This window comes from Ammospiza caudacuta, chromosome 6, assembly GCF_027887145.1.
Source record: "Ammospiza caudacuta isolate bAmmCau1 chromosome 6, bAmmCau1.pri, whole genome shotgun sequence".
In the NCBI taxonomy this organism is placed as follows: Eukaryota; Metazoa; Chordata; class Aves; order Passeriformes; family Passerellidae; genus Ammospiza; species Ammospiza caudacuta.
The window spans coordinates 27,176,988-27,190,847 of record NC_080598.1 but is presented as its reverse complement, the minus strand read 5'-3'; the positions used below and the strand labels follow the sequence as shown (position 1 = coordinate 27,190,847).

The 13,860-nt window shown below is 41.7% G+C and overlaps 1 protein-coding gene across 1 annotated transcript in view; it reads left to right on the top strand.

The window, feature by feature from the left end:
- The window catches only part of CSTPP1 (centriolar satellite-associated tubulin polyglutamylase complex regulator 1), a 79,348-nt gene that overhangs the window by 56,851 nt on the left and 8,637 nt on the right, over nt 1–13,860 (top strand). Inside the window, exons 4-5 of the mRNA XM_058807319.1 lie at nt 7,744–7,828; nt 12,750–12,835. Coding sequence (XP_058663302.1) covers nt 7,744–7,828; nt 12,750–12,835 — 171 coding nt within the window. The remainder of the gene's footprint in view (nt 1–7,743; nt 7,829–12,749; nt 12,836–13,860) is intronic.

Below are 13,860 nucleotides of genomic sequence, written 5' to 3'. Positions count from 1 at the left end.
AGTAGCATTCACTCAAAGCTGAAGTAATGCTGCCACATGAAACACTTCATACTAAAGGGTAATTATGGGGCATGTGAAAGAGACTAGAGGATGATTAACATTTGTATAAACAGAAAGAATCTGGATTCTGGGGATAGAATTGGAGCAGTTCTGTATAAATTCATTTTCTGTTTTTGTTAATCTGGCAAGTGGTTTATTGATAAAAGGGCTCAAGATCAAAGTGCAGGAAAAAAATCACACCATCTAGAAGATTTAACTCTTTTTAAAATTTTTAGCTTGCTCAAGATAGGATGCTACAAGCTTTGCCCATAATAGACTCATTTCTCAGTTCATATGAACTGTCCAGGCTACCTCCAGAACAAATTACTTCATTCTTCGTATCAGCTGCAGCTGAATCTTTTTCTTCTTACCCAAGTACTTAAGAACTGGCTTTCTGCTCAGTCACAATGCTAATCCTCTCTCCTTGTTCTCTCTTGCAACACTCCCCCAACAAATCTTTTTAGGTCAGTCTGCTTAGCTCTCCACTATATTCGTCCTGAGTCACATAGATTGTTCCTAGCAAATCTCACTAAATCTCTTTCACTCTTTGTTTTTTCACATCATAAACTGACTGTTTTTATCTGTTGTTAACAGGAGTCACCTAAGTCTGCTTTTTGCAGTCATGTGCCTTCTGCAGAGTGCAAAACATCTTGTTTGTGAAGACTGCTCACCTGCAGCAGCTCCCTTCCCTTATGTCTGGCAGGATTTTGCTCGTATTCTCACAGGTTAGGGGAGGCAATCCAGGGTGCAGCCACTTGCTGAAGGTACCTTTCTATCTGAGCCAAACTGTAGTTATTCTGTGCATTCTTCAGTTACCCTGTCTGCTTCTGCTGTCATGTCATGGCAGACACAAAGGCTTCTGGGGTCCTTTCCTGAGGGTGTCCTGGGATCCCATATGGGAGCACCTAAACAGTATCAGTGGAAAGAGTAGGTTTGTGGGTAACCTGAATTCATCTGCCTGCATGTTTAGTAGGGATGCCAGAAGTTCTGTCTTAAATGTGTCTGATACCAGAGGGTTCACAAACCATCACAGCAGGCAGGGTGCAAGTACAGCAGGTAAAGCTGAATCTGCTTTTGATTAGGAGGATCTCTAATCTCAGGACATTTGCCTTGCACACATCTTGGACTTTAAGGATTAAAATGTCTTAAGCAGGGAACTACTTAAGCCTCTAATATCTAACAGTTTTTCTCTGCTGAGGAGGAATGAATCTGCTGTCCTTATCCACCTCCTTCCCTTTTCCCTGCACCTCGCTGTGCTCTTCCACAGCTTGCTTTGCATGAGCTTTCATCACATATTTCTGAGAGCCAGTGCAATTCACTAGCCCAGGGAAAAAGTTGAATTTTCTCAGCGAGAGGTGTGTTGAGTGGCAGAGCTGGTATGAGGGGTGGTTCAGAGCCATGTGGCCACCAGCAAGTGATGGGAAAGAAGAAAGAGGAGTGAGCCTTTGAGCAGGAGTAAAAGTTTAGTTTGGCTTAGGTGCATGTTGAACTTCATCATCAGGAAGACAGGGTGAATGCATCCAGTTGTTAAAATAAGAAAATGCTAGTAATTGATGAAATGTATAAAATATAGAAATAATATATGCCAGACCTTGGTACAAAGCCACAGTATTAAAAGCTACTTATGCTCAAGACTCCATGTAAAGAACAGATTCTTATGTTGATCCATGATACCATTTTACTATTAGATTTTACCATTATCCTCTTTAAACTATTTACTAGAAAATCTTCCTTTAAAAAGAATAAATTGTTTTTTATCTGACCTAGCATCAATCTTTGGCTTTTAGAGCATTTTCCTATTGCTTAGAAGTAACAAGTGGGTCTCTCTTAGTTTTGTTCTGATTCTCCTACACTCCTTGGACTATGATTTAATGATTGTAGAAGCTGTCTGTACACTTCAAGAGCAAAATGAATCTTGCTGTACATGTCTTACATGAATATGCTGTCTTATCCATGGATTAATTTCTCTAGAATTCTTGGCTTTTTGATTGTTATTAGCAGTAGATATATGGAGGAAATTAGGCCATAGGTATCCTGTGAACAAGGCACATGCAGGGTTTTGCCTGCTAGCCAGATGATACTTGTGAAATTGCAGTACTGTCAATGCTCATGTTTATGTTCACTTTTTTGTAAAATTGTAGGTCCTGTAGACAGCATGAGAACACATAAGACTTTTATTTTGGGGGGCTTTTGGGTTTTTTGTTGTTTTCTACAATGTTGCAATCCTTCATGGATATAGGGAGAATCCTAAATATGTGGTACTTACACCAGAAACACTAAAAAACTAAAGGCTAGAAAATACTCTTCCAGCTCTTAAAAAAAGAAATAAATTAGGCTGTTCTCTGTTATATTTGCAGGAGACTGATTTACAGCTCTATGCCTTTATGACTCTTGAATGACTTCATGACTGTGGTAGAAAAACGACCTGTGGAAATTGTGTGTCCTACCATAATTCAGAGGGGACAGCTACATTGCTCAGGGCTCCAGTCTGCTTGGATACTGGTTGTACATAAAAAATTACGGGAATAGGGAACTTTAATGTATATTCATCAGGGCAATCCTTGTGTTTCTGGGAAGCTAATAATGTGACTTTTTGGGGCAGATTTCATACACCAGCTGCAGTAAGTATTCTCCTACTGCTTTGGGCATTTTTATAGCTGTCACAATGTTGTGACAGCGTTGTAGATAGCTACTTCTTGTGTTGAAAGCAGCCTAGATACAGCAGCAATGACTGCAATTCAGGCTAAGTCCTAAATATTTATTGGCTTCCTGGGTAGATTTTACAGCCTTCACTGAGCTGCAGGCTTCTATGTCTAGGTGGCTGTCACTATGGAAGATAACTGGTTTTAAGATAATTCAGGTGTGTCTACACTTCACACACAACACTGACAGCAGCATTAACACATCATTTAGTATTCCTGGAGTTTGCATCGCTCCAGGTGTGAGTGAGGTTGTGTGCCATCTGTTAGCCACATACAAACCAGAAACAGCTTTAATATGTGCTTTAAAAGCCAGGGAAGTACAAAGCAGCTGCCTCCATGTTTCTCAAGGTAGGCCATTTTTATCCAGAAAATGTTACCTTCTTAGACTGTACCACATGGACAAAATTCTTTCTCCTCTGTATCTCTGAAACATGAGAAACAGTCTGCCTCAGGCACTAAAAGACAATAAACTACTCTCAGGACAATCCAGTCTTTGGGAAAGGGTTAGGATTTTGCTGGTGGCATGGTCTCAGTACCAGTACAAGCTAGTCAAGAATGTGAAGTCTAGTAGAGCAAAAATTATGCTGAACTGTCAAAGTACTTCCTATTAGGTTCCTTCTTAGTGAGCCGTTGTTTTAAATTGGCTTTGGAATTTGTTATTAGCCCTTTTTTAGTAGAAGAGTGAAGTGTTAGTTCAGCTGTAAATGAACATGATTAACATGGAGACTGCAATCTCCGTCCTTAAGCATATGGTTATGAGCAAGTTTGTTCCACTGCAAGGGCATGGTAAGAGTGTGTGTATCTCACTGCCCTGTGCTGTGGGGTCAGATTTAAACACTCCATGATTTGCTTCATTTGTTACTGGAACTTGAGATGCAGTAATTTGTGGTAGCAACCAAAGTGGCAGTTGTGGATTCTAGTTTTCACTCATTCTGACTGGTACCTTCCGTCTTTTCTTTCTTTCTTCATCATGCAACATTGAGCTCTATTTACTCAGCTGTGGCCTGGAGACAGGAAGGAGCAACGTGGTCATGCACCAAAACTGCCCTTGTTTATTCCCAGCAGCTCTTGGCAAACAATGTGGTACATGGGCAATTGTAATTTTCTGCATGGTCTTCACTGACCTTGCTGTAGGGCATAGGAAAACAGTGATCACAGCAAACTGAAGACACCTCCTAAGGTCTGTGGTGATCCCACTTCCTGTATAAAAGGTACCCAACTATAGCCTGAAAAATTGGTATGATTTGTTGGTCAGGCGCCTGGGGTGTCTACAGGCTGAGTTGTGTTATAGCCTAAAAAAGTCTGCCTGTGTGCTCCACTGAATAATTTGGTGCCATTTCCCCAGGCATTAGAAATAAAGTGTTTCTTTAGAGCAGGAACTTCTCTGCACTGCTTCAACTTTATGGGCAGTTTCTAGTCTAAATGGACCATTTGCCCAAAGATTGAAACTGTAATTAATTCCACTTTTATTGACAACAAACTTCAATCTCTAACATGCTGATTTGCAGTGGATCTCTGCCACCCTTTCCCAAATTCTTTCTGATCAGACCTCTGCTTATATTCTATATTGTTTTGTTGTTTTATGATGGAGGTGAAGGGATAATGCTGTGGTTTGGTAAGAAGACGGAGAAGGAAAAGACAGCATGAATTATTACACAAGATTTTTAACTATGTTATTTCTGCCAAGTGAGAGATCTCTTTTTATGCCTCACAACTAATGCTCTCTTAGGGCCTAGTTACCTTCTCAAGCTGGTTTTGTCTCTCAATCAGACAGGGACTGAGAAAAAAGTGCAACTTTCTTTGGACACCTCATTCTTTAAAAAAAAAAAAAAAAAAACGAAAAAACGCCACAACCTCAAACTCCTTTACTTTCAGGGAGAAAAGAGACTAAAAACCAAAATTATTGAAAAGGGCCATAGCTGATTAAAGCAGGCAGATTATCCTCCTAGAGCCTGTCTGTTCTGAATGTGGGAAGGATGCTTTGTATACTGCTGGACACCACACTGTGGAAATCTAAAGGGGATCAAAGCAGAGGAACAGATATAACTGGGCTAAGTAGTGAAAGAAGTAGAGGGTAAGCTAAACAGATTTAACTTAAGATAAATGTAGTTATCTGTTAAGTAGATTGAATAAGATACAGTATGAAGAAAGGGTTATTATAATGATCTTTTGACAAATGAAAGAAAAATAATAACAAGCAAGAGGTGTAAGGATACATAAATAGGAATTTTAATTTAAGCAAACAAAAATAGAAATAGAGTATTGCATAAAGTTTTCAATTGGTGTGATTGCTTCAGACCAACATCTAGACTTTTTAGCAAATATCAGAAATTTATTGTCCAGCATTATTCAAAGCTAGATTTAGAATTCCTTGAAGAGTAAGAGGTCCATACTACCCTGTTCACTTATGAGAAAGGGTCTATTTCAACAAGAGCTTTTATTTGCCCCATGTTTTCTGTTTTCATGTAACCTGCTTCCTGTGCTGGGCCTGTGGAAAATCACGGAATCACAGAATGGTCGCTGACCACAGTGGGTCATTTGGTCCAACCTTCCTGCTCAAGCAAGTTCATCGTAGAGCACATGACACAGGATTACATCCAGATGGTTCTTGAGTATCTCCAGTGAGAGAGACTCCGCAACCTTGTTGGGCAACCTAGTGCATGGTCATTCCCCCAGTAAAGAAATTCTTCCACATATCCATGTGGAAATTCCTGTGCATCTGTTTCTGCCTGTTGCTTCTTGTCCTACTGCTTGGCACCATCAAAAAGAGCCTGGCTCCATCCTCTTGACACTCTCCCTTCAGATACTGACAGATATTGATGAGGTCCCCTCTCATTTGTCTCTTCTCAAGGTGAGCAGGCCCAAGACACTCAGCCTGTGCTTGTAAGAGAGATTCTGCAGACCCTTCATAACCTTCATAGCCCTTCACTGGACCTGCTCCAGGAGCTCCACGTCTCTCTTGTGTTGAGGATCTCGGAGCTGGACACAGCACTTCCCGTGTGGCCTCACCAGGGCTGAGTAGAGGGGCAGGATCACCACCCTGGACCTGCTGGCATTGCTCTTCCTAGTACACCCCAGGCTAGCATTGGCCTTCTTGGCCACAGGGGCACTGCTGGCTCAGGGACAGCTTGTTGTCCATCAGGACCCCCAGGTCCTTCTCCACAGAGTTGCTTTTCAGCAGGTCAGCCCTCAGCCTGTGCTGGTGCATGGGGTTGTTCTTTCCCAGGTGCAGGACCCTGCATTTGCCTTTGTTAAATTTCAGTTGGTTCCTCTCTTCCCATCTCTTCCACCTGTTGAGGTCTTTCTGAATGGCAGCCCAGGTGGCCAAGAAGGCATCCTGGTCTGTATCAGCAGTAGTGTGGCCAGCAGGACCAGTGCAGTGATTGTCCCTCTGTACTCAGCACTGGTGAGGCCACAGCTTGAACCCTGCGTCCAGTTTTGGGTCCCTCACTGCAAGAAAGACATTGACGTGCTGGCGTGTGTCCAGAGAAGGGCAGTGGGGCTGGTGAAGGGTCTGGAGCACAAATTCTAGGAGAAATAGCTGAGGGAGCTGGTGTTGTTTAGCCTGGAGAAAAGGAGGCTCAGGGGAAACCTTACTGCTCTCTACATTCACCTGAAAAGAGGTTGTAGAGAGATAGGGGTCAGTCTCTCCTTCCAAGTTATAAGGTTAGAGAAAATGGTCTCCAGTTGCACCAAGGAAAGTTTAGATTGGATATTAGGAAAAATTTGTTCCCTGAAAGTGTGGTCAGGCATTGGAATGCTTCCCCCTACCCTCGTCCCTCCCAGGGAAGTGATGGAATCACCATCCTTGGAAATGTTCAAAAAACATGGAGATGTGATGCTTAGGTTGTGGTTCAATGGTGGACTTGACAGTGTTGGTTAATGATTGGACCTTGCTGATTCTGTGATTCTAAGTTGTGACTGTCATCTGAAACAAGGTTAATTATTTGATCCTAATTATAAGAGCCTAATGAGGACTAACGTGTTTGTGGCAAAAGAACTTATGCTCTGTACCTCAGTCCTGCTGTCAGTGCCCTTGAGATCCCCTCCCTGACTACTGCTTGGCTCTACTTCCACCTCTGGCTCTTTCTTCCATACTTTGCATTCTTCTTTCTGTATATAGAAGTAGTGCAAAATTGCTGCTGTTCAGTTAGTCTTCTTCTTAGCTCCAGTCCACAGCCTTTTGGACTGTGAACATACAATCATGTAGGGCTTTTTGACATCAGGATGTTTCCATTCCCTTGGGATCCCTAAGCTTCCCCAAGAGTCACCTCTTTTAGACTCCTCCTCCTGAGCCACAGAGTTCCTTCTTGACCAGGCTTTCACAAAGCTGCTCTCTAAAACATGAATAATTTGATTGGTTTTCTTGTGTGTTTTGGATCTTTGTTCTGTGCCTCCTATAATACAGTGACCAGATTTGTACACATTATTCCAAAAGAGATCATCCAGCTGCCTTACTGAATGCCAAAGTAATAACGTCTGTGGTTTATACTCTGTAGCCCTCCACACACAACCCAAAAACCTTGTTTGCCTTTGTTACTGCTGCCAGATGTTCTGTGGATGATTTTCAAGTGTATTGCGGGGAATGTCACCATGCCAGTGAATTTCAGCAAATTTAAGCAACTTTGAAATTATTCCTTTTTCCACATGGTTATATTCAAGTCAAACCAAACTGTGTTCTCACTTGAAACTGCCCTGTTTTGGTTACCCCTTTTTCACACTGAATCACTCACTACCTGTTACCAGTTTCTCTGCAGGAGCCTGTATAATAGGATTTTCCCTTCATCAGGCCTCTTCCAGATGGTGCTGGAAATGGAATTCCATTTCATTTCAATTTCAGAGTCCAGCTCTGAAAGTCTAGGGAACAGTTATACTGTCTTTAGTACTCAGACTACTTGAATTGGGAGTAAAGGGAATATGAGGCTTTTTTTCCTAGAGAGGAAGCAAGGGGAGGGAACAGTCTATAAAATCTTACAATGTTCTCACCTCTCTTTTCTTGCAGATTTGCTGACAGCACAGGAATACCACTGCCTGCTGCAGTTGCTCTGCCCTGACTTCCCAATGGAACTCACTCAGAAAGCAGCAAGGTGGGTCCTCATTCTCTCTTTAAAGGCAAGATTAATCCTACATGCATGGACTTAGGAACTAGACCTGTGGGTAAAGGTAGGGACAGGGACCTTCAGCTTTTAAGGTTTTGGGGAAAAGAGACACCATCTTTTGAGTTTAAGAACAGGGTGTTTCTCTAACAATGTGAAAGAGTATATATTTAAGATATACAAAGGCTGAAATATCAATGCAGAATGCTGCTGTTGGCTCTGTGTTCAGATAAGTTGCAGATAAAAGAATGTTAGCCAATATGTTTTTAACTGACATGTTTTTTAAACTTGATTTCAAATACTGTTTACCATTTTCAAATGTGTTCCCCCTTGCCCCAGCTTCTACGGTTAATAACATTTAAACACACTAACCTCTGAAAGATTGCCAGTGTTTTAAAGTATGTTTGGTAGGAACATGGCAGCTAATCTGTTTGAAATTTTATTTTAATCTAGACAAGGCAAAAAGCAGATAGCTGGCTCAGGGCATTGATAATGTGATATGGAGTATTTTACTGATAGTGCTTGCTGATTCCAGTCCAGCCCAGGCAGCTGATTATTAACTATCTGATACGGAAAATGTAATAAGGTACACACATCTGTTCAGTTGCTTGTCACCCAGTGCCAGACTAAGAAAGAACACTAGCCCTGTAGCAGAGATATATCTGCTGCTTCCTTTCATGGAGGTACACAAGCACCAGTCCCCTATGCTGGTGTGTATTTCATAAGGCTCCAGCTGAACTGAGCAGGAATTTGTGATGGTGCATGCAATGAAGGAGACTTCAGCATATCTACACATGTTGTGATGTTTGTGTCAAGGAATTCAGTCCACAAGGCTGCTGTAAACTAGAGGCCCCATTCAGGGGCCTGCTGCACTGTTGTGCATGTGTTGTAGAGACGGACAAGCTGGCTTTGGGAGCAGGTGTTGGAGAGATATGAGATCTCTGTCAGAGGCACACAGGCTCAGGTGGGGCTGACCTTACTTCTGCTTTTGGCTGGCTAGAGATTTACTTCCACGTTGCTAGCTCTGTAACAAGCTAATCTAATTGAACAACTTTAATAAAACTTGTCATATTTCTAAACCATTTTTCACTTTGCTTACAACTGTTGCTCTTGTCCTTTTTCTGGTCTACACTTCCCATTGTCCTCCATGGTCTCTGCCTGTTAGAAGGGTGAGCTCTGCAGACTTTCTTACAGCACCAGTTGACCTAGTCTTTGCAAAACACCAATGTCACATGCAAACCTGGAGACATTGTTCCTTCTTCAGTCTGCACACCCCAATTGTTGCTAATTTTCTTCTGAAAAGAATTAAATCAAGTAGCAGCAGGAGTCGCCAGAGCATTCAGTGATACAGGCAGGACCTGCATTGATAGTGCTGGGAAGAGGGCAGTCACAGCTGTAGCCTGAGTGCTGCGTGACTGAGGTGCTCTCCCAGCACGGTGCAGCCCACTCATGCAGGAGCTGTTGCTATGCTGTGATAGCAAACAATAGGACTAAGATCAGGATATGTCAGAACATTAGAATGGAGGCTACAACAATATAGGTTTTGTTCACATGACACCAGAGAGCTCCATTTTCCTGTTCCTGGTGCAGAAGCCATACCCAAAATATGAACTAGGATATCTGTGTATCTGAGATTTCTTGGATTTTTTTTTTTCAAATGGTTATAGCCATTAGCAGATTAAAGACTTTAATTTACAGAGGTACCTTTGACCTTTGATCTTCAGAGACCTTTGGCTTTCTGAATCTTGAAATTGCAGGACAGAAAGTAAAGGAATTTTTTTTCTGGTTTATTGTCATGATTTTAAGATCTGTACCTGAGCACTGATTTTTCTATTGTAAGGGAAACACAAGAAACTCACTGCCCACATTTGAGTAGTGACAGCCCAGTAGTTCACAGCTCCTATGCTGTTTTATTTGGTGTGTTGCACTGATCAATACTAATGGAACTGGGGCTTGCAGTTCAGTACTCATATTATTAAAAGATTGCCTAAGAGTGCAGACTGTTTTTTATGTTTTGCATGTTTTGCTTATTTTTGCCTCCATGTGTCAGTAAATAAACCAAGCCTCTGAAAACTCATTTGAGCCAGCCTGGCTTTAAGAAAAATAGTGTCTTTAATGGTAGCAGAAAATGGTCAAAGTCCTTTTAACTTGCCTGGTCTAGAGTTTGTCCTGGGAACATCCTGTCTAGTCTGGATTTCTGAGATTTTAACCACAATCAGGAGACCATAAAGTTTCTCAACTGGCACAATAGTAAGGCTTTCCTGCCAACCAAACCCACTTGACCCCTGAAAAACCACTGTACCCTCTACCAGAATGCCTCAAGTGTAGGCATTTTTCTTCAGTCCTTTCCAAAGTTCCTCCTTGATTTTCGTTATTCACTGAGTGCCAACCACTAACTTTTTTAATACATCTGTGGCCTCAGGATTTGAATTCTAATTTGGACAAGAAAAAAAAATCCCTTGAAATATGAGATACCAGAGGAACTCTTTTGAGTTGCAGGTCATACTTTCAGATTTTGTCCTCAATTTTGGTCCTGCTGCCTATGTTACAGTCCATAGCTAGGTTTTTCTCCTTACCAGATATTTCAAGGAAGAGGTGCAGATATGTTGCATATGATGCTCTCTCAACTTCCTTGAGTGCTTACTCAGCTGGCTGTGTGGTGGAATTGCCAGCTGCAGTCAATCTCCTCATAAATGATTGTATTGGATTTAAAGACTTCTCAACATTTCTGGCGTGCAAAGCCTGGGCCAAGCGGAGTCAGTAACCCAGCACCAGAGTGCACCTGCTTCTATTTAGATGCTCCTCTGTCACATATGTGCTCTACAGGCTTCCTCAGAGGCTCCTTGCTGTCTTTAATAGCAAAAACTGTCCAGCAAATTCTCATACTTCTGCCTACTTTGTCATGCTCTCCTCTAAGTAAGAGACTGGAAGTTGGTGCTGCAGAGCAATGCCATTGACCAGAGTTTTAGATTTAACAAGTGAAATGAGTTTCTTGTTAGGAAGGTGATGTAATATTGTCTCTCTGCATAGCAAATATGTAAAACCACTCTCCACTGTTGTTTTCCTGCATCTTTGAGAAGAAAGCTTCGGTGCTTTGAGGGTATCAGGGAGACAAACCATCATTTCAAAGGAAGGAGTGCAGCTCATCAGTGATGTGGCCAATTGCATTTCCAGTGCTTAAAGAGTGGTTGGAAATGCCAGTGGCTGAGAAGTTTTGCCTGAGAGATGAAGATGCTCTGCCTGCCAGCTTCAAAGCCATTTCCTTGATGTGGCCACTGACAATCTCAGTAACATGCTTATTAGTGAGAATTAAGAACTGAAGCTACTGCTTCTTTAGACAGGAGGAGAGGAGGCTTCTGGAATGTAATAAATAAATCAGAAGCACTTTGACATCTTCAAAGGGTTTTGTTTTAAATACTGGCTTTTCTCCTGGGGACCCTCTTAGCCCCAGTCTTTCTTCTTTGAGATAATTAATTCAAGCTGCTCTACATGTTTGATTTTGCCACAGTGAACAGAACTGGTCTGAGTGGCAGGGAAGTCTTGCAAGATCCTATGTTCTTCTAGGTCAGCCTCCCACACAGCTCCCTGAAGTCTTTTACATGAGACAGAACAGTGTTTCTCCAGCAATGTGTTTAGACAATTGATGCTGCAGGAGTTGGTGTGCAGATTGCATCTGGCCCTGTGTTCAGAAGGGTCCTATTGGATGACCCATACTTTGGCTGTAATGAACTGGCAATACCCATATGGCACAGTATGCCAGATGCTGACTGTACAGGTTCAGTAGACCTAGATGCAGTTGAAAAGAAATATCAGTTGCCTTTCTTTAGCATTGCCTTAATACTCTGTTTTTTTCCCATCAAAGTGGAGTATTTTCTTCTGTTTTACAGTCTAAGCTGTCATTGATTAGATGAATTTGATTTTCCCCACTTCAGCAACTGACCTTTTTATCCTTAGGTAGTGGTGGCAGTGACCAGAGTATTGTTTTTGTTTTCATTTTTGCCCTGAAATCCACAGGTTTTTTCCCTAAAAGGAAGAGCTGGACTTTGCTATTACTTATATTTCATGTTTATGGCCTATGGCTGGTATTTTCCATATTGAATATGCTTCAAAATAGGGATGCATGTAGCTCCCTACATGCACCAACAACTTAGCAGGGACAGAGAAGACTGTCCCTGGCCCAAGTCTTCAGTTGTCATGATATTTGACTTGATAGTCAAATAATAGACCTATTATGAAAAGAGACTGATTCTTTCATCAGGAAGGGAGGATAGGATGTTCACAAAGTGCAGTTAGGAAGCTGAATGTTGGTGCAATGTTATTTCCTCTGTAGTCAAGTAGAGTTTGTTTGAGTATAGATGGTGAATCTCAACTGTTGTGACCTTTATGAATCTGAAATATGTCCCAGTTTGATGAAGTCTCATATACAGAGGAATAGCATGCGTCTCATTCTGCTTACACCAGTTTACTACTTGTGTAACTGTCCTGTCTGTAGTCACATTTAGTCAGAAGCTGAACTTTGATGATCCTTGTTGATCCCTTCCAACTCAGGATATTTTACAATTCTGTATAACCATGTGAACCAGCCTTGCAGTTTTTGTACCACTGTTCCATCATGTCCACCAGGCTTTGAGTGTCACACTGCTCTGTTCACACTGTAGCTGAAGTGTGTGACTGACATTCAGGATCTTCTCCTTGCTTCAGGTTCTTAAGCTGCCTTCAATTGATATTAGGGCATCCACATCCATGCAGCAATGGGTGTTCCCATTTCTCTCTCCTAACTTCTTATACTGGGCCACTAGCAATCCTCAGTTGTCCACAGTTCCTTGGCTGCACTTCCTCAAGGTCTGGGGTTCCTGGTTACAGACTTTAGTGTTTTTGTAAAAGCTAAACTGTTTCTCTCATCCTATCATAGGATTGTGCTGACGGATGATGCAATGGATTGCCTGATGTCTTTTTCTGATTTCCTCTTTGCTTTCCAGATCCAGTTCTACTACTCAGGTAAATTCTGAGAACCTGTTGACTTCTCCCACTTGTAGAATTACAACTTTACAGCTTCCCAGTCTTTGCACTTTTTTGAAACTTGAAAGGATATGGTTTTTTCAAAGAAAATATATAGCTAATGGACTCTACTGATGAAAAGCATCACAGATGTCAAGAGATTAGGAGACTTAATGAGGAGATGCCAAATTGTTGTGAATACTGACACACCCGCAACTGCTATGTCTGATGAATTTATTTGTCTTGGCCTTGAGACATGAATTTCCAGCTTTATCTAGACTATGTTAACAGCTAACAATTAGCTTTTACTAGGAACATTTTTTTCCCTTTCTTTAAGGAAAATATTCAATCCTGCTGGATACAGCATAGGAAAAGCCCACCAGCTGGAGCCTTTAAAGGAAAAGCAGCTGGACAAATGGATATAATTCTCCCCCTTAATATTTGCTCAACTATGAGCTGGTTTCTGAACTGGGTGTAATTCCCATGAGTTTAGGGACCCTCAGTGGACTCCACTCCCAAGAACTTCTCTAGCCTCCCCTTGAAATGACATAAAATTGTAACCTCCACACCTTTTGGCAAAGAACTGCGCAGATTTGACACCTGTCCTGTGAAGAACCACCTCTTTTGTTTGATTTAGACCCCCTAGTTGGAAAGCAAAAGGAACAGATAATCCATATGAATAGTCTTCACATTGTTGGTTATTTATTGTATTCTATCCCACTTCCTCAGTCTGAGTTTTAACTAGATAGGATACTTCTAAAATTCTTGGCAGGAAAAGTGCAAATCAAATAATACTGGTTTGTGTGTGTGTATTTCCTCATGCTCACCCACACATATACATCTGTAAAATCCCCAGGTATTTTTAAACTTCAGGAGACAAGGTGGAGAAACTTGGATGAGCATTCAGGTGCTTGTCCTCTATGGGGAGACTGCTTTAAAATACATTGTCCTGTTGCCCTAGCCCCTCTAAATTGTGATTGAGGAACGAGAATCTCATTCAGGACAAAAAGAGGGTGAATAGATAT